At 35.4% G+C, this 20,060-nt stretch overlaps 1 protein-coding gene across 1 annotated transcript in view; it reads right to left on the minus strand.

Moving 5' to 3' along the window:
- Window positions 1–14,079: 14,079 nt before the first annotated feature.
- Window positions 14,080–20,060, minus strand: part of LOC114333149 (venom carboxylesterase-6-like) — a 92,073-nt gene continuing 86,092 nt past the window's right edge. Inside the window, exon 11 of the mRNA XM_028282975.2 lies at window positions 14,080–14,365. Coding sequence (XP_028138776.1) covers window positions 14,188–14,365 — 178 coding nt within the window. The 3' untranslated portion in view covers window positions 14,080–14,187. The remainder of the gene's footprint in view (window positions 14,366–20,060) is intronic.

Here is a 20,060-nt window from a genome sequence, read left to right on the forward strand (position 1 = left end):
TGCACTTTTTGAAAATTCTGAGAAAGCGTTGTATCTGAAACTTAATTTCACCGTAGAACGTGTCGATAAGTCTTACCCAAGCCAAGAAGAAATTCATGAGTTTTGGGGAAATCAGCTTTCCACATCAGCTGTTCTTAACTACAATGCTGGATGGATAGAAGATACGACACAGAAGTGCCAACACTACATTACTCCTCTCTACGAACCCTTCACTACTGAAGAAGTCTCAAATATTATCAAAGAGCTTCATAACTAGAAATCTCCTGGACCAGAAGGAGTTTAAAAGTTTTGACTTAAGAAATTTTGTAGTGTTCATGATTGCTTGTCAACATTAATTAATCATGTTATTTCTATTCCGCAGGAAATACCATCATTCTTGACTCAGGAAACTACTTATTTAATATCGAAGGATCAAAATAACACCCAAGTTCCAGCCAAATACCGCTTAATTACTTGTCTTCCAAATTTGTATAAATCGGTCACATCCTGTGTAGCCCGGCCTATCTACCAACACTGTGGCTTCCACTCGAAACCAACTAGATGAGATGCTAAGAACTGTAGAATCCTTTTCAAATGATATTAGTATGTACTTCGGACTAGACAAGTGCCGTGTTTTAAATATAGTCAGAGGAAAATTACAGCCCGGAGGATTCGATATGCAAAATGGCCAGAACATCGAGGCTATGGTTGAAAACGATATGTATAAATATCTTGGAGTAAATCAAGCGCGGAAAAGAGTAAAACAGCCTGCTACGTTCACACCTTAACAGTAGAAATTTGTCTAAGACATTAAACACATACGCATCTTCCGCGCTTAGCTAATTCGTTTGCTGTTGTTAAGTGGACAAAACTGGAAATAGAAGATCTTCAGCGAAAAGTAAGAAGACACCTCTCAGTCACAAAAACACCATCCTAAAAGTGCAGTAGAAAGAAAGACAACCAAATAATTTAGGAGGACTTATGGATATATGTGAGCAATTAGACAAACAAATTGCTAATTTAAGATCTTATTTTCAGATGCAAGCTGAGACATTTTCTCTACATCGCGCTATTTGCGCAGTAGATGACACAACACCGATCAAACTAAGGAAACCAGAACTGCGCATAAACCACCTTACTAAATACAAAAAATGCGCATCTCGATGGGTAAACCTCTGCATGGGCGACATCCCAATGAGGTCAGCCAAGACCATGTCGACAATACAGCGTCGAACTATTGGTTGACATCAAGAAAGATGTCCCCTGAAAGGAAGGGTTCATTACTGGCCATTCAGGATCAGGTTATACCAACCAGAAATTACCTGAAATATATCGTCAAAGACCCTCAGGTTCAAAACGATGAATGCTGATATGGATGTCAAGCCCAAGAAACCATCCAACATCTTACAGGGGGCTTCCAGGCATTTGCTGCAACTGAATACAAGGAAGGGCATGACGCAGTGGGAAAAATATTTCATCAAGAGACAGCTATAAAGCTGGGACTTCTCCAAACGGACCATCTCCTATATTATCAATACGTCCCTGAGAGTATGCTTGAGGATGACAACTACAAGCTATACTGGGACCGCACTGTGCTCACAGACCAAACAGATGCACAAAAATTGCACATAATAGACCAGATCCCGTACTAGTCAATAAACTAACAAGACAAACAACACTAATTGATGTGGCGATACCTAACAACAATAATCTACGTAGTAAATTTACTGAAAAATCGCCAAGTACAGAGATCTGTAAATTCAAATACGAAGACAATGGAGAATGCAAAGTACCCAGACGATACCTATTATTATGTCTACTACTGGAGTCATTCCGAATAACCTCCTCGAAAGCATAAAAAAGCTGGATCTAAATGAACATCTTTACAAGATCATGCGCAGAAAGCTGTACTACTCGCAACGGCCAGATGTGTACGAGAATTTTTGGGTGATACACCTGCATACCAAGTCATCTAGGGCTCAATAACACGGAAAGAGTCCCACCACAGTTCAATCCTTTTGATACCGTAGGCATCTGGGATGAGTCAATTTTTCCATTAGAGGGAGTGTGAGCCGTATGGCTAAATCTGGATATAATGTAAATGTAATAGTGATATGCCAAAGCAGATCTGTTAATATATAGCCCTTTAACCTAATTTTGAGAGGATTATTCAAAATGGTTTTAACTAGCTTCCGCAAGAACGATATTTCTCGTACTTGGTGTACTATATAAATACGGAGAAAGTTCGACATGGAAAATTAATTTCCTACATCGTGTTTATTCACGTAAATAATTTAAAAGGAGAGCAAAGTGTTATAATTGCACCTGTGACCGTTCTCTTTGGAATGTAAAAGCGAATTCGGAAACCTATTTAACAAAGGCGGCCGATAGTAATTCCCGTTCAGCATAGTTACCATTGCTAACACAAATTACGCATCAGTATTATGTTACAAGTCGAGTTACTCCAATTTGTTAGACGTCCACTTTCTGACGCAACCCAACTCGATGCCAACCGGTCTCGTGACATGCTCAAAATGACCTTCTGGCTATTAATTACTCATTTGTGTGTACACTCGTACCAGTAATTGAAATGAGATGACGACACTAATAATAAACTGTCGAAACTTAAGTCTTAAGGATCACAAGGATATTACTGAAAGTGGATAAATTAAGACACAGAATTCTATTAAATTACATAGAATTTGAACTTCCTATGATCGTATTAAGACAGGCTTGAAGGCGCTATTATTCAGTGGAAAAAATAAGGAGGCAAAAATTTGAAAATTTAAGTCCGGCCTTTGCGGCTCCTATTCGTACTGGGTACTGATCATTACCTTTCCAAGGCATGTCTAATTTTGAAAATCGGTTATACCATTCAAAAGTCACCGAGCTCAGAAGTATGACTCAATTTTTATTTAAAAAGGGGAAATGTTTGTGGATCTGTGTGTATGTATGTATTATTATGTATCACTTTATCAATCAAAGATAGAGTAAAAATTTAAATGTTTAATTATAACGCGGGCACATAAATTTGATATTGATTGTATATTGATTTGTAACTATTAGTAGAAGGTAGCTTTTGCGCAGTGGGTTTCTCCTTAATGAGGTTTTCCCTGAAGACTTAAAGACATTTGTAAATACAGTGAAGTGAAATGACAATTTATTTCGGATTATAATTTAAAAGGATGGTTTGTTACGGGAAAGGTAAAATCCACAGGTAATTTTAATTATTAGTTTTTAGAAAAATAAAGGTAGAAAGATTTGGAATTTTAAGTCTGTTTGTTTAAACACAAGAATTTTTGTATAATTTCCGAAAAGTGATTAGTTTGAGTAGAAGTATTGTTTGAAAGAATGCCTGGGTTTTTCGAATGGAAAGAGAAATGTTTCTGATTGGCTTGGCAATTTGGAATGGGGAAAGGGAAGTTTGAATGTTGAGACAGTTTTGGAAACGAAAAATCATTGTGTGGTCGGTATCCGAGAAGGGCAGTCGAAAGTTTTCGCGGATAGTTCAGAAGCAAGTACTAGTGGTTGTTTGATAGTGGAGAGTAGCTGAAAAGTGGAACGAGAGACAAATCAAATTGAGAAGAAAAACCTCTTTGATTCTGTAAAGTCCAAGAGGGTAAGTTACAAGAACTATAGTTATTAACATTATTTATGACACCAAGTAAAAAAGATACTTGGGTCTCAGGAGATTATTATTGAGAGAAAGAGAGGAGAGAGTTTTGGAGTTTATTGAACGAGTACTGGTCAAAGCGGGCCTGGCTTGTGTTTTGGAGAAATAGTTGCTGGTATGCTGCTGGATTGATGCTGAGAACGGAGAGGGCTTTGATTGGTAGCTTAACATAACCAACAAGGAAGGGCTGTTTGGGTCAAGAGGAGACATCATTGTGTGTAAATCAAAAAGGTCAGTCAATAATTTATGTGATAGATGTTCTTTATAATCAGAAGTTAAGATATTTGCGTAAAAGCATATGAATTAAGGTTCCAACATTTCAATAATTTAATAGGAAGTATAAGTAGTTTTGCAAATACCTAAATTTGTTTGTTTAGCTTATTTTATAAATGGTAGCAGGAACAAAGCCATAAATACTTGTTTAAATTAGATTAATTATATGGTAAAAGTTTCATTTGGACAATTATGGCCACAGGATTTAATTGATAGATTTTCAGAGCATTGCTTTTGATAATAAAGGTATTTGTATGTGCTTATTTATGATTTTTCTATTTATTTCCTTTTCCTATTTTATCCCGATCAGGATCAACTAAGAGATACTGAAGCCACGAGAAAGGATAAGTATAACCTAAGATAATTTTAGTTAATACTTATGACAAAAAGGCACCCTGAGATTTTTTATTAATTGTTTATGTATGATTGGCGTCAATTCAATAATTAATTAAATAAATACTCAATTAAAATAAAAGTAATAGAAAGCAGATCACAACAGTATGTATGTTAAAAAGTTACACAGATCTGAATTGTTTTTCAGTGTTTCAAGAGGGGGTCAGAGTCGATTCAGAACCGGTGTAGTTTGTGACTTTTGACCACCCATAAGCCAGCTATATTACTTGGTAGATACAAAATGGCATATTTTTGGGCGTACATATCTCAGGTTCAAGGAGAGACAGGAAAACTGTAAATACACCAAATCAATGGCGTTGAGATAAGCTTTCAAATAGTGCTTAAGCGGTTAGGATCAAACATACACACGGCTCAGTATAGCCGAAATACTGAAAAACTAAACTTTGAAAGTTTTGGTTTTTTGACAATTACTCAAAATTTCAACCTACGAATTGCGCCAGTAACTGATCGTTTTTTAGGAGGACTCTAGACGCGTCTAACGGTGCATACCTCATATCTGGAACGATTGGAATTTTTAAGTTATAGGCTTCATAAATATGATCAAATCAATTCCTTATGGGGAAAACGGTTTTTCAAGTTCAATAATTCCTGTAATACCTTCAGTTATCATACTTGACCTTGGATGCATCAGATAATAATTATCAATACGTTTCAAACTCATGTTTAATTATCAAAATCGGTTAAGCCGCTCAGAAGTAATCGAGCTCCAAAAGTATAATCTATTTAACCATTATCGCCGAAATGGTTTATGTAGTTGTAGTGGTTACGACGCTAAGATTAATCGTGCAATCTGAGTTCATTTGCCGGCCATAATTATTAGGATGACTGGGATATGAACTCAGATTTTCTTATCACAAGTCTGGTGTTGTAACTACTAGATCATTTGGGATAGAATGCACAAAGGCGACCAATTATAACGCTTATCGTGTAATCGAGAAACACTACATTCAACTTCATACATTCAATTTATAAAAAAGTTTGAAAATCTCTTGATATAAGAATAGAAAACCGCTAAGCGCCGTAAAAATGAGTGGCGCATACAATATTCCAGCTACAAAAGAGCTGATATGAATATTACGTAAGGCGAAAATATATTTTATTTTGATCGAAAATAAAATTCTAGTTTTATTTTGAAAGATTTTTTCCATAATATTTGCTAAATTTGAAGTCAACCGCGCCACAAAAGAGCCTCAAAATGCAAACTGTATTAAAGTTACAAAAATTTAAGGAAAAGATCTTCTGTGTAAGAGGTATATTTTTTTAAAACCCCAATAAAGGACCACATTAAAAAACAGAACGTTTTCGCTATAAAGAGAGCATCATAAGTGTTGTAAGCAAGCTTTACATGCTAAGCCACCAAAAATACATGCGTTAAAACCCTTAAAAAGCCGACTAAAGCCTTACATTGGCGTGTTATATATTAAACCCTGGCTATGGGTGAAATTTAAGAAAGATATACCTCAAAGCATCATATGATTATACCACGAGCATGTGGGTGGTTTAGTCGATTTGAACCACCCATATGCTCGTGGTATAGTCATATGATGCTTTGAGGTATATCTTTCTTAAATTTCACCCATCGCCAATTTACCCAAGTAGTATTTATATGGGCAAAAGGGCATGCCGGTATACTGGGTAATGAGAAAGTGGATGAGTTGGCCAAAGATGCAATAAAAAATGGTGAGATCCTAACTCAGATTTTACCGACAGATGCAATAAATGACGTCAAAGATAGAATAAATAAAATATGGAAAAAACAATGGAAAAATATTTCAAGCATATCAAAAAATTTATATTTTTCTTTACATCAAGAACTTCCTCCGCCACCTGAATACATATTTAAGTATAACCTGCCAAAGCAAGATATTTCTACTATCGTCAGATTAAAAACTCGACACGGAAAATATGAGGCACATCTGCACAAATTAGGAATAGTTAACTCATCAGTCTGTTTTTGTGATAATGTTTCGATTAGAGATTTGAACCATATTTTCTTTGAATGCAAATTTAACGAGAGATATATAAATCAATTTTATTACAATTTACGACAAACACAAGTTCATTTTCCAATTAGTATAGAATATCTACTAAGTTGTCATAAAATGGAAATATTTAAATTACTCATAAACTACCTGAAAGAAACAAATATAGTCATTTCAGTCAGATAGGTGGGAATATAACAAAATTAATAAATTGAGGTAAAAATAAAATAAAAATCTGTGGCTAACGGACCCGCATCCAAGCCATTTTTTCACACACACACACACACACACACACACACAAACACACACACACACACACACACACACACACACACACACACACACACACACACACACACACACACACACACACACACACACACACACACACACACACACACACACACACACACACACACACACACACACACACACACACACACACACACACACACACACACACACACACACACACACACACACACACACACACACACACACACACACACACACACACACACACACACACACACACACACACACACACACACACACACACACACACACACACACACACACACACACACACACACACACACACACACACACACACACACACACACACACACACACACACACACACACACACACACACACACACACACACACACACACACACACACACACACACACACACACACACACACACACACACACACACACACACACACACACACACACACACACACACACACACACACACACACACACACACACACACACACACACACACACACACACACACACACACACACACACACACACACACACACACACACACACACACACACACACACACACACACACACACACACACACACACACACACACACACACACACACACACACACACACACACACACACACACACACACACACACACACACACACACACACACACACACACACACACACACACACACACACACACACACACACACACACACACACACACACACACACACACACACACACACACACACACACACACACACACACACACACACACACACACACACACACACACACACACACACACACACACACACACACACACACACACACACACACACACACACACACACACACACACACACACACACACACACACACACACACACACACACACACACACACACACACACACACACACACACACACACACACACACACACACACACACACACACACACACACACACACACACACACACACACACACACACACACACACACACACACACACACACACACACACACACACACACACACACACACACACACACACACACACACACACACACACACACACACACACACACACACACACACACACACACACACACACACACACACACACACACACACACACACACACACACACACACACACACACACACACACACACACACACACACACACACACACACACACACACACACACACACACACACACACACACACACACACACACACACACAACCCATGTATTTTTGGTGGCTTAGCATGTAGAACACTGATGATGCTCTCTTTAGAGAGAAAACATTCTGTTTTTTAATGTGGCCCTTTGTTGGGGTTTTAAATAAATATACCTCTTACACAGAAGATCTTTTTCTTCAATTTTTGTAATTAATGGTATCCAGCCAGCTACAGGAAATTTTTCTTTATGGGTATTAAAGTTACTATTTTGCGGCGCGTTTTATTTTAAATTTAGCAAATATTATGAAAAAAATCTTCCAAAATAAAACTAGAATTTTATTTTCCATCAAAATGAAAATACATTTTCGTGCCACGTAATATTTATATCAGTTCTTTTGTAGCTGGAATATTGTATGCGCCACTCATTTTTAAGGCGTTTAGCGGTTTTTTATTCTTATAGGTTATTCAAGAAAAAATTAAAGAAGAAATATTGAAATATAAGCCAAACGGTGGCAAATTTTTAAAGACACCTCAAAAAACAATAAATTTTGCGGTGGACATCAGAACTCATGGTTGGATCATGGTAAACCAAAAATTCAAAACGATTTTATGTATTAGCTTATGAGTTTCTCGAGGTAACTCTGTCGAGTTTTTTAGTTGTATCGAATTTTGAATTTTTGATTATCAGTCAGAAGTAAAAAAAAACGAATTTTTTACAAAAAGGGTGAAAATCAAAATATTTATTATTGTTAAACAAAAAATAAGCCCAAAATCAAAAATATCTCGACAGTGTTACCTCAATGATTGTATAAAGAGAATATATACAAAATTTCAGGTGGGTTGGTCAAGTTGGTTTTGAGTTATAATGTCTACAGGCTTTGAAAAAATCAGTTTTGAGAAAGACGCGTTTAAAGTATTGTCAACTTTTATTTTCAATTTATTTTTTGTCTGTCAAATCGCGAAGTTATGCACACCGGAATACGTTTTTAAATCGCGCGGTAATTTACAAAAGAAAATAAGAACAGCTCTTGACCCTTTCTCACTACGCTCAAGCGCGCTGGCGCGAACTTGCTGCAAAGCGAGGTAGGGAGGTACGGAGATAGCGTTGAATATCACTATCTTCGACTAGCTTTGCAGCACGGTCGCGCCAGCACTCTTGAACGCAGTGAACAATGATCAATAGTTGTTTTCATTTTCTTTTGTTAATTACTCCGCGATTCAAAAAAATATTCCGGTGTGCATCATTTTACGATTTGACAAACAAAAAGAAATTGAAAATAAAAGTTGACAATACCTTAAACGCTTTTTTTAAAGGCTGTGGACTTGTAACTCAAAAACTACTTGACAGACACATTTGTAATTTTGTACATATTTTCTTTAGACATTCCTTGAGGTAACTCTATCGAGATCTTTTTTGATATATGTTCATTTTTGTTCAACAATAATAAATATGAAAATAATCGTTTCGTTCTAATTCAATTCGAGTCTCTTGCCATCCTCTGACACCTGATGTTTCGTAATCTATTCCTTGTCAAAGAGGCTTTGCAAGCAGACTGAATTGGACTATAACGAAACGAAGAAGAAGTGCAAATATTAAAATATTTGGACCGGAGTATGGTTAGACTGTCCTCTAAGGGGGAATGATGAAATAAGTGAAAAATAATTTCGACCACGAATCAAGTAATCTATTAACCGAGGTACACAGTACTAAGCGGCGCCGCTAGGAGAACACTCCAATAATGAGTCGCAGATTACTTATATGAAGCGTGGTCATTTTGTACTCTTAAAACCGAATAAGTTGTGACAAAAAAGAAAATAATCGCTTCGTTCTGATTCAATTCGAGTCTCTTGCCATGCTCTGACACCTGATGTTTCGGAATCTATTCCTTGTCAAAGAGGCCCTGCAAGTAGACTGAATTGGCCCATAACGAAACGAACAATTAATATTTGCACTGGAGTATGGTTAGACTCTCCTCTAACGGGGAATGATGAAATGAGTGAAAAATAATTTCGACCACGAATCAAGTAATCTGTTAACCGAGGTACACAGTACCAAGCGGCACCGCTAGGAGAACACTCCAATAATACGTCGCATAAATAAACATAAAGATATGGATTTGTATCTAGAACTAATAAAAGCTGGAATAGACAGTCCAATATCTTTACAGAGCATTTTATATAAACCCTCGAATAAAGTTATTAAGGTAATCAATAAATTTATCAATTTTTTCAAGTAGATCTATAGAATTTTCAAAGAATAATAATAATAACAATAACAATAAATAAATACTTCAGAAAATACAGGGAATCTCCTAAAATGTCAAGAATTATATTGGTATCCTTAAAATCCTTAATCCTAACCGAAGGTAGCCAGCCCTAAACCTATGTGAAAATGTTTGGAAGCTACCCCCAAACGAGAAAAGTCTTAAGTTAACCTTAAATGTTGTAACACTTTTCCCCTCTATCTACAGGAAAACAAGAAGAAGGACAAGGACCACACAGGACCAAAGAAAAAAAAATAGATCTGAAGTTGACAGGACACCTGGTTGTGCACTGCCTTGAGCAAGACGCGCATAACCAATAACATGTACTGGGTAAATGATTAAAAAAAATCGAAACCCAAAAAAAAAGGAAGAAGAAGAAGAAATAATGCGTCGCAGATTACTTATATGATACGTGTTCATTTTGTACTCTAAAACCGAGTAAGGTATGACAAAAAAGAAAATAATGACCACGTTTCATAAAAGTAATCTGCGACGCATTATTGGAGTGTTCTCCTAGCGGCGCCGTTTGTTACTGTGTACCTCGGTTAACAGATTACTTGATTCGTGGTCGAAATTATTTTTCACTCATTTCATCATTCCCCGTTAGAGGTCAGTCTAACTATACTTCGGTGCAAATATTTTAATATTTTAATATTTGCACTTCTTCTTCGTTTCGTTATGGTCCAATTCAGTCTACTTGCAAAGCCGCTTTGACAAGGAATAGATTCCGAGACATCAGGTGTCAGAGGATGGCAAGAGACTCGAATTGAATCAGAACGAAACGATTATTTTCTTTTTTGTCATACCTTACTCGGTTTTAGAGTACAAAATGACCACGTTTCATATAATTAATCTGCGATGCATTATTGGAGTGTTCTCCTAGCGGCGCCGCTTGGTACTGTGAACCTCGGTTAACAGATTACTTGATTCGTGGTCGAAATTATTTTTCACTCATTTAATAATAAATATGTTGATTTTTACCCTCTTTGCAAAAAAAATCGTTATTTTTACTTCTGAGTGATATCAAAAATTCAAAAGTAGAAAGAACTAAAAAATTCGACAACCTAACCTTCCAAAAACGCATAAGCCAATAAAATCTGTTTGAATTTTTTATTTACCATGATCCAATGATAAGCTCTGATATCCACAGCAAAATTCATTATATCGTCGGTATACTGCGAAAACCAGGTAAATGCCGAAATACCGAAACCGAGAAAAAACGTTTCTAAAGTTTAGTGTTTTATTTTGAATTAAGAGGACAACTTGTGTTTGATATTCGGTATTCTCGTGAAAGATGCATATATCAGAAATGATATTCTATCATTAGTTTGAAAAAGTTAACACACCTAGCTGATTAAACCTAAATTTAAGATGGAGATGCAGTCACTTACCTGGTTTTACCTGTAAATCTAAATTAATCAGTTACGCTTAAAATAACACATTTATAATAAACCAAATATAATATTTTGTAGTTTTGTGATCGGAATATGAGGCTTTAACTAGTTAATAGCAGTGTTTTAAGGGGTTAGTCGATAATTATAACATTTAACTGGTTTTCCCTGAAGATTTTATTTAGAGCTGTTTGTAGTTGTATATGGATATTATTTACATAAATGATAGGCAGTTTTATAGAAAAAACAAATTTATTTTGAACGTGATATAGATACAAGAAAATAATATTACTATGCGTATTACTCGTCAGAATAGTCGCTGAAAGTAGGATCTGACAACATGCCATTGGCATCGTAAAATACGATACCACCTGTTATATTCCTGCGGTATCACAAAGTAGGATCTGACAACATGCCATTGGCATCGTAAAATACGATACCACCTGTTATATTCCTGCGGTATCACTCCCTTGTCAAATAGCTGTAACAAATCTCTGTTTTTTAATATGCTATTTGGCGAAGTTCCATCATACTTAGGTTTTTATCGACTAACAGAAGCATGCTTATGTTAGTTAATAACTCAGCTTGCTTTTTTCTTGTTGACTGCCCTGCAGTATCAACAAGGAAATGAAGCTTGGTGACGCGTCATAATTGAAATGGATTTTGTTTGTCTCTTCGTTCACGAATCTCATCTTTTTATCTTTAACCACATTATTTTTTCGCCGTTTTGGTCTTTTGTTCGGTTTTTAATTAGAGTGTGTGAAAATTTTTTAAATCATAAAACTCGTAGTACCTATTTAAAATCTTTATTCTTGTATGCCTCTATACATACTTTTTTATCACTGACCTTGACATTTTTAGTTTCCCTTGCATTTTGAAAAAACAGACAAGTAATCTGGCATACCATAGAGAGACCTGCTTTCTAGCGGTTTAGATGCTGCTATGTATAGAGTCAACTTCCATACAAGAATGTCCCGACTCTAAAAATTTATGTTCCGCAGGTATAAGAAAATACACTTATTTCACTTGCTCACATATTCTGGGACACATTTTGGTAAGTAGTTGAGTATAATGCTTTCTACTTCAGAAGTTCCTCGTCTACCGTTAATTTCTGACCAGGCAAAACGGTAAGCTACATTTGGCAATGCGGCTTCATTTACACACAAATTGTAGACCCAAAATTTTCGGGAAAATATATGAATTGTCCAGTTAATCTGGAATTTGTAGTGTAGCCTGTAGATCGAAAGTGATTAGACAAAATTGCGTTGTTGATTAGAACTTTTCTTGTCATTTCATTTTTCGAGATTCCATACTTCTTTTTTTTTCTGATGTTGTCTGTACCTGTTTTCTAAATCCGGTTTCTTAGTTGGATTATCCATATCATAATGTGAGAGGGCTAATAAATATTATTTATTACAAACTAAACATTGATCTTATTTAGACCAAAAAAGCTTAAATTATAGTAGTTAGAAAATATTCTTCTGTATGTAATTTCGCTAATACCCTCCGGTTTCTTTAGCTGACAACCATTTATATTAAGTTGATACGTTTTCCTTATACTTAAATCTTTGTCCAAATATCTACGCTTCGAACTTTGGCGAATATAATGTGGGACCATGGTTGGAAAGGACTCAATATGAGAATTCACAATTTTTCGGTTTTAATTGCTTTTTTTATTTGGCAGTATATGCTTGCCTCTTTTGCCCGTATCTGCATAACAACATAGAATATCAATTTTTCTTACAACATCTTGCATTAACGACGCTGATATACAAAGTGTCTTACAAAAAACTTCTCACATACTTGTACTTCTTGACCATTCAAAGAAACATAGTCGATACTATCGATTTTACCAGTCGATATGAATGAGAAATTTTATTAAAATATACATGTAAAATGTATTAAAGACATTTATCACCTTTTTACTGAATATGGTATACAGCAGTAGAAATATATTGTTGTCCGGCAAAATAATATACATGCGCTTACTTGGTTTTACATGCAACACAACTTTAATTTTGTGGAAGTAAGTAGCAATATATTGTTTTACTTGAAAATGAAAAGTTGGTTATGTGTAACTTATTTGTTTATCACACAAATTATCTGCTGAATGATAAGTCGTATCATTTACTGGGTTTTACCTGTATGTAGATCGTAAAAAGCTGAGAATTTTGGTATACTTAACTCAATATTTTAAAATTTGTCATTTACCTGGTTTTCGCAGTATACCGACGATATTTTGAGGTGTCTTCAAAAATTTGCCACTGTTAGTTTATTTTTCAATATTTTTCTTTGAATTTTTTCTTGAATAATTTATGAATTGTACTAAATATGCCTATTTAATTTAAAAATAAAATAATTTTATCATACTTAAAAAAATGAGCTTGAAATATTCATTTCAATCCGTACGCTGCCCCCCTCCCCCTTAAGGATAGCTATGACACGATTTTGATAACCGACCCTTGCTAGAAATATTTGTCTGTGTATGAAATTTAACAAAAACAATGTTTCATCTGGCAAGCAGGTGGGTACAGATCCACCTATATTCGGATCTTAGATTATGCAATAAATCGTAATTCGCAAGTTAGTTGACTTAAAACTGTAGTGTTAAAAAAATCAAAAGAGTGTTATATGTGAGTAACATTTATTCACAAGATCAGAGATATTTTAAATAACAAAAATAATGAATGTTTGTAAACTAAATAGTTTAAGTTACTGTAAGTTGGAATTTTTTTAATATACCCAATAGGGACTTGATAAATGTTCACTCAAAACAGCTTTCCATTTTTTGTATCTTTTTGGTTGTGAAGACATCTCCAAAGTAGAATTAATTATAAGATACTCCATATTATTTGAAGATTTCACTTTTGACCATTTTACTAGATCATCGTCTTCATCAGGTGTAGGATTCCTGAAATGCACTTCATGTAAGTAAAATTTTTAATAATACCAAAACAATCCATAAGGAAAAAATTTCCTATAGCTAGCTGTATACCATTAATTACAAAAATTAAAGAAAAGAATCTTCATCTTTTTCAATTTTTTTCTTCAATTTTAATACCAAAACAATTTCAGGCATTACAAATAGTCTATTGAAATGTTACATTTTTTTGACCGTACCTTGCATTTGTTAGAGAAGTCAGTTTTATTTTTTTATTGTGTAGAGGAGATCAGTAGAAGCTTAAGTTCAAGTTTTTGGGGTCGAATCCTTGTCCCCCGCCACCCTTGTAAATTGCCAACCCTACGGAAAATCTAATAAAACATAAATTGTAGCAAATTAAATTTTCTACAATTTTGTTTCTATTCCTTTTTATCGTCAAGTGACCAACAAAAATGATATTAACAAAAGTGATATAAACAAAAATAAGTAAAAAATGTTTAACACGTTTCCTTTTGGAAGTTATAACTTTTTTTGAGTTCATTTTACAATAAAGTAACATTTTACCAATTTTGTAAAGGGTTTTTCAGCGAACAATTTCCACTATAGGTAAATTTGTTTAATTCTATTTATTTATTTAGGTTTTGCAGCACTCCAAACGTGCCCAGCTTCTCGAATGCTCATAGGGATACAATAAAAACAAAACGTTACGCTTACTTTTCTATCTATATATTTTTTATTCATACAATTGATTATGATTTTAACATTTCTATGCTATTACAAATATATTTTTGACCTTTCTCTCCACTATAAAACTTAGAACCCTAAGCATATATGTATAGAAAAGGCTCAAGAAGTTGTTTGAAGGCAAATTAGCCGGTCCAGAAGATGAATGACGGAACCAAAAATTCAAAATTCTTCAGAGGAATGCTTCAAAAACGATTTTTGAATATATAAAATAGGGATTAAATTAAGAGTAATCGTCCAGGAGCATCGGTATGGCGTTTGTTTTATGACAACGATGGTTTTTATATATTCATCAATATTGGTTCGAATTTCATTATTCTAATTTAATCGTCCCATTTTCAACCCTATCTACAGTTGCGTCATTATGCATCTGAAACAAGGTCTAACGTAGCACATATTTCAGTAACGACGCAACTACCCTATAGCGCAGGGGTGGGCAAAAGCAGGCCCGCGGGCCGGATCCGGCCCTTTTGCTTACTTTATCCGGCCCGTTGAGAAATCCCGCAAGCAATTTTTTTAAGAGCATAGACGCAATGCTTTTTAAATGAATTCATTTTTTTCGAATCTTGAGAAAACTAATAAGTATTTTTGAAAAATTTAAACGCTGAATGAAATAATTACATTATTGACGAGGGTCGAAAGTCCCTGAAAAGTTCTATATTTATTTTAAGTCACAGGGGTGAAAAAAAAGAGAAAATTTAATGTGTTTTTTAATTTCAAATATATCATTCAAAAGAAACTGTTTGTTTATTCTAAGGGATTTTTGCCCTCGGTAATAATGTAATCTTTCATTCTGCGTTTAAATTTTTCAAAAATATCTTTTAATTTTCTCAGGATTCGAAAAAAAGGAATGCAATTAAAAAGCATTGGTCAGAAATTTTGCGCCTACGCTCTTCATCTCCTTTTTGCGATTTTGTTGAAATCAACAGTACTAGTGTTCGTAGTGTTCAATGAAATGAATCTCTATGTATCTTCTGCTTTTCTTAGAATTGTCTGTGTGTTTATCCCGGTCCAGGCGCGAATATTTTTCGGCCAGGGTATTTGTCTACCAGGACCCTTTCCTTTCGATTTTACCCTTCATAATCAGCTTACAACAGCATGCAACAACTTACAACAACGTACTTGTCATTTCTAAGTCCCTTTCACCTTGCTGTCTTTTTCCTTTTAATGATTTCTCACAATTTCGTTCGTAATATCATCGGTCCATGGTATTTTCAAAACTCTCCTAAAAAGCCACAACTCAAAAGCTTCCAGCTTTCTCATTAAGTCAGCATTAACAATCCAATAAACGAGAATAGAATGGACATACCATTTTTATTATTATCCCGGTTTTTTATAGAGTTCTGTGCCTTCCGGTTTCCATTTTCCAGCTTCGTTCGTCCGTCGTTGCGTTCGTCAGGGTGAAGGTTCCTTTTTGACATTACCTTCTGAATGCCACAGAGCTAGGATTGTTTCGGCCCTCAATTTTAAAATTTGTTTTGGCAGCCTGTCGTCGTTCATTCTTTCTACGTGAACATACCAGATCAGTTGTCTCCTTTGAATTCCGTCGATGATGGTTGATTTGATATAACGTTTTACCATTTGATATCAGATTTTCAGATTGAATCTTTGGTTACTCAGAAATTTCCTTATCTTCATAAAGGCTGCTCCTGAATTTCATTTTTTATCTGGATTCTTGTTATGGCTTAATATAATGGACCACATTAAAAATTTCTTAATTTTACTGGGAACAAATGGTTCGCATGTACACCCACACCCAACTATGACAATTTATTATTAGTATTATCTGTTACTAACAGTCAAATGCCTTTGTCCAAATTCTTTAAAATGATACTTATATTATTGTTGTCAAAAAAATTTCTTGGGCAGAGAAAAACATCCACCAAAAACATTAGCGTGTGCGCAACGTACATACTGGGTGTGGTGTAGGTCTCCGGCCCGGGAGACATTTTGAAAATTTCATTTTGGCCCGCGTTTAAAAGTATTTGCGCACCCCTGCTATAGCGGCTCAGTACATTTTTACAGTTCGGTCGTTTTTGTATCAACTGTACATAATATTTTAGAAGTAAATTCGCAATAAAGAGGAATTGAGAAAATTTGCAGTTACGTCATTCTTCCTCCATACCGGACTGAACATCTGCCTTCTATTAGTTTTATTATTATCATTTATCCTAGGTGGCACAGCAGTCGGTTCCCCTCTACTTAACTTATTCTTACAGCTGTGCTACCTATTTGGCCACGTGAAGTCGTATTAAAAATTGTGAAAAGTATTTTGAGTTTTATAGATAATACTATTGAGAGTCTTGTGGGTAAAATCTATATTTTTGTGATTAGATAAGCATGTTGTGTTTTTTTGTAAGCGCTTATCATGAGTGGTGGTTATTTTATTTCTAAGAAACCTCTGGGGAAAATTATTTGTCAGTGGGAAAGTCGAGCAATCTTTACTTACTGTTGTGGGCGAACGTTTTTCGTCTCTTTATATGGCGGAAATAAAGACGATTCTCTGGAAACCCTGAGATACAAACGATTCAATAAAACAGTGACAAAAATATTTTTAATCTCTTCTCACTTCCTCCAACACAAGATGCAGCCCGATTGCACAGACTCCCAGTGTATCACCAGATTCAGTCATGGCTCGGTAAACACTGATCCAGAAGATTGGGGCTGAAAAAAGCATAGAAAATTTTTGATATCAATCCAAACTTCCAAGCCTCCAGTACCCCTTTTTTTAACATCCAACGTTTATTGCAATCTGTCTGATCACAAACAATAAGCAATACATATAATTATTGAAAAATAACACAGATGGAAGCCGCCCAGTGGCGAGCACCCAGTAAGACATATAACATTATAATTTTAAAATAAGACATAACAATTACTTGGAATATAATACATAGATAAAATTTAGTATAGTGGACAGTTCAGACAATAAAAATATGATTATTAAAAGTCTAAGGAACATGAATAAAAATACGACAGAAGTTTAAAAAATCACTAAAACTAAAACATGATTATTTCACTGCACTATGGCACTGCACTCTGTTGTTGCTCTGATGTCCAGATGTACTAGAGGTCCAAAGGGTCAGGTCTTTTTAATCATCTTTCATGAGAAATGTTGAGCAGGTCCGTGGCGAGTGGATTTGGATGGCAGGATAGTCTGGTCTTGTATCTAGAATTTACAGCAGATATTCGCTAACTGTTGGTAGCTCTAGGTCGTGGTGCAATCTCTGGTTCGTATCATACCAAGGGGCATTGCAGATCTGGCGCAACACTTTTGATTGGAACCGTTGAAGTTTTTGAATGTTGGTATTACTTGTTGTTCCCCATATTTGTGCTGTATATAGCCACACCGGTTTTAAAATACATTTATAAATCATAATTTTGTTCTCCAGGTTAAGATTTGATTTCCTACTCATGTACCAATACATTTTCCTATAGATTAGGCCGAGTTGAAGACGTTTCTTCCAGATGTGGGTGCCCCAATTAAGTTTACTATCTAAATGAATTCCCAGGTATTTTACGGCGGTATTGACTGGTAGTGGAGTGTTATTTATAGGAACCGGAGGCGCGACACCTTTTTTAAAGTAAATGTTATTTGTGTGGATTTTAAACTGTTGACTTGTACTCGCCACAATTTAAGCCAGCTCTCTAGTTCAGTCAGATGATTTTGCAATACCTTGGATGCTTCTGTTGCTATAGGATTTGAAGCCATTATAACTGTGTCATCCGCATATGTAGCAATTGTTGTATTAATGGTGGTTGGAAGATCCGATGTGTATATTAAGTAAAGTGTTGGTCCTAATATGCTTCCTTGTGGAACTCCAGAACATATTGGAAACAGGTTAGTAATTTCCCCTCCTCTTTTGACTTGAAAAAATCTATCTGTCAGATAGGATCTTAATAGTGAACTTACGGGATAAGGAAATATGGATTTAATCTTGGAGACAAGACCTACATGCCAAACTTTGTCGAATGCCTGTGAGACATCTAGGAATGCAGCTGTACAATAATTTTTGTGTTCGAGCGAATTTCTGATAGTTTTTACTACCCTATGAATTTTCTCGATAGTAGCATGTTGTTTCCTAAAGCCAAATTGATAATTAAGTAAAACATTATTGCTGTCTAATGTAGGCTCTAGTCTTCTCAGGAAAAGCCGCTCGAACACTTTGGATATAATAGGCAACAAGCTTATTGGATGATATGAAGATACTTCCGCGTGATCCTTATTAGGTTTTGGGATTAGAACAATTTGAGCTACTTTCCATTGGAGTGGAAAATAACCTGTTTTTAATATTAAATTAAATATATAAGTAATTAAGCTTACACCTTCGTTGGGTAGATTTTTTAGTACCAAACTAGATATTATATCATACCCAGGTGACTTCTTATTCTCCAGATTATCAATTACTTCTTCTACTTCAGATTTCTTGAAAATTTTAATAGGCGGAGCCATTTGATATGGTGCGTTTATGACTTCATGAATATCTTCTTCTTCTCCAGCTGAGACTTCCCCCTGATGCGGTTGAAATACCTCGCATAAATGATTTGCGAAAGTATACGCTTTATCTTTGTCAGTTTAGCTCACGTGCCATTTGGTTTCCTGATTGGCATATTCATTTGTTGGTTGTCTTTAAGTTTTTTTGTTAGTTTCCACAGAGAATAATTTGTATCATCTGAAGGTGAGAGGTTCTTTAAATAATTGTTGATTCCATTGTCTTTATGTTGGATCAAGTTTCTTTTAAGTAATCTGCAAGCTCTATTAAAATTTGTTTTATCTTCTGGGTGCCTAGTGAGCTGCCACCTCTTTCTTAGTTTTCTTTTTTCCAGTATAAGTGTATTTATGTGAGCAGGATACGACTCGGAGTTGTGTGTGTAGGTAATTTCTGGAGTGGACGACCAAGCAGCTTGCTGAATAACTGTAGTTAAGTGAGTGACTGCATTTTCTATGTCCCTGTCACATTTAAGAGGCAAGTTTAGGTTA

The sequence above is a fragment of the Diabrotica virgifera genome, chromosome 5 (assembly GCF_917563875.1).
Source record: "Diabrotica virgifera virgifera chromosome 5, PGI_DIABVI_V3a".
In the NCBI taxonomy this organism is placed as follows: domain Eukaryota; kingdom Metazoa; phylum Arthropoda; class Insecta; order Coleoptera; family Chrysomelidae; genus Diabrotica; species Diabrotica virgifera.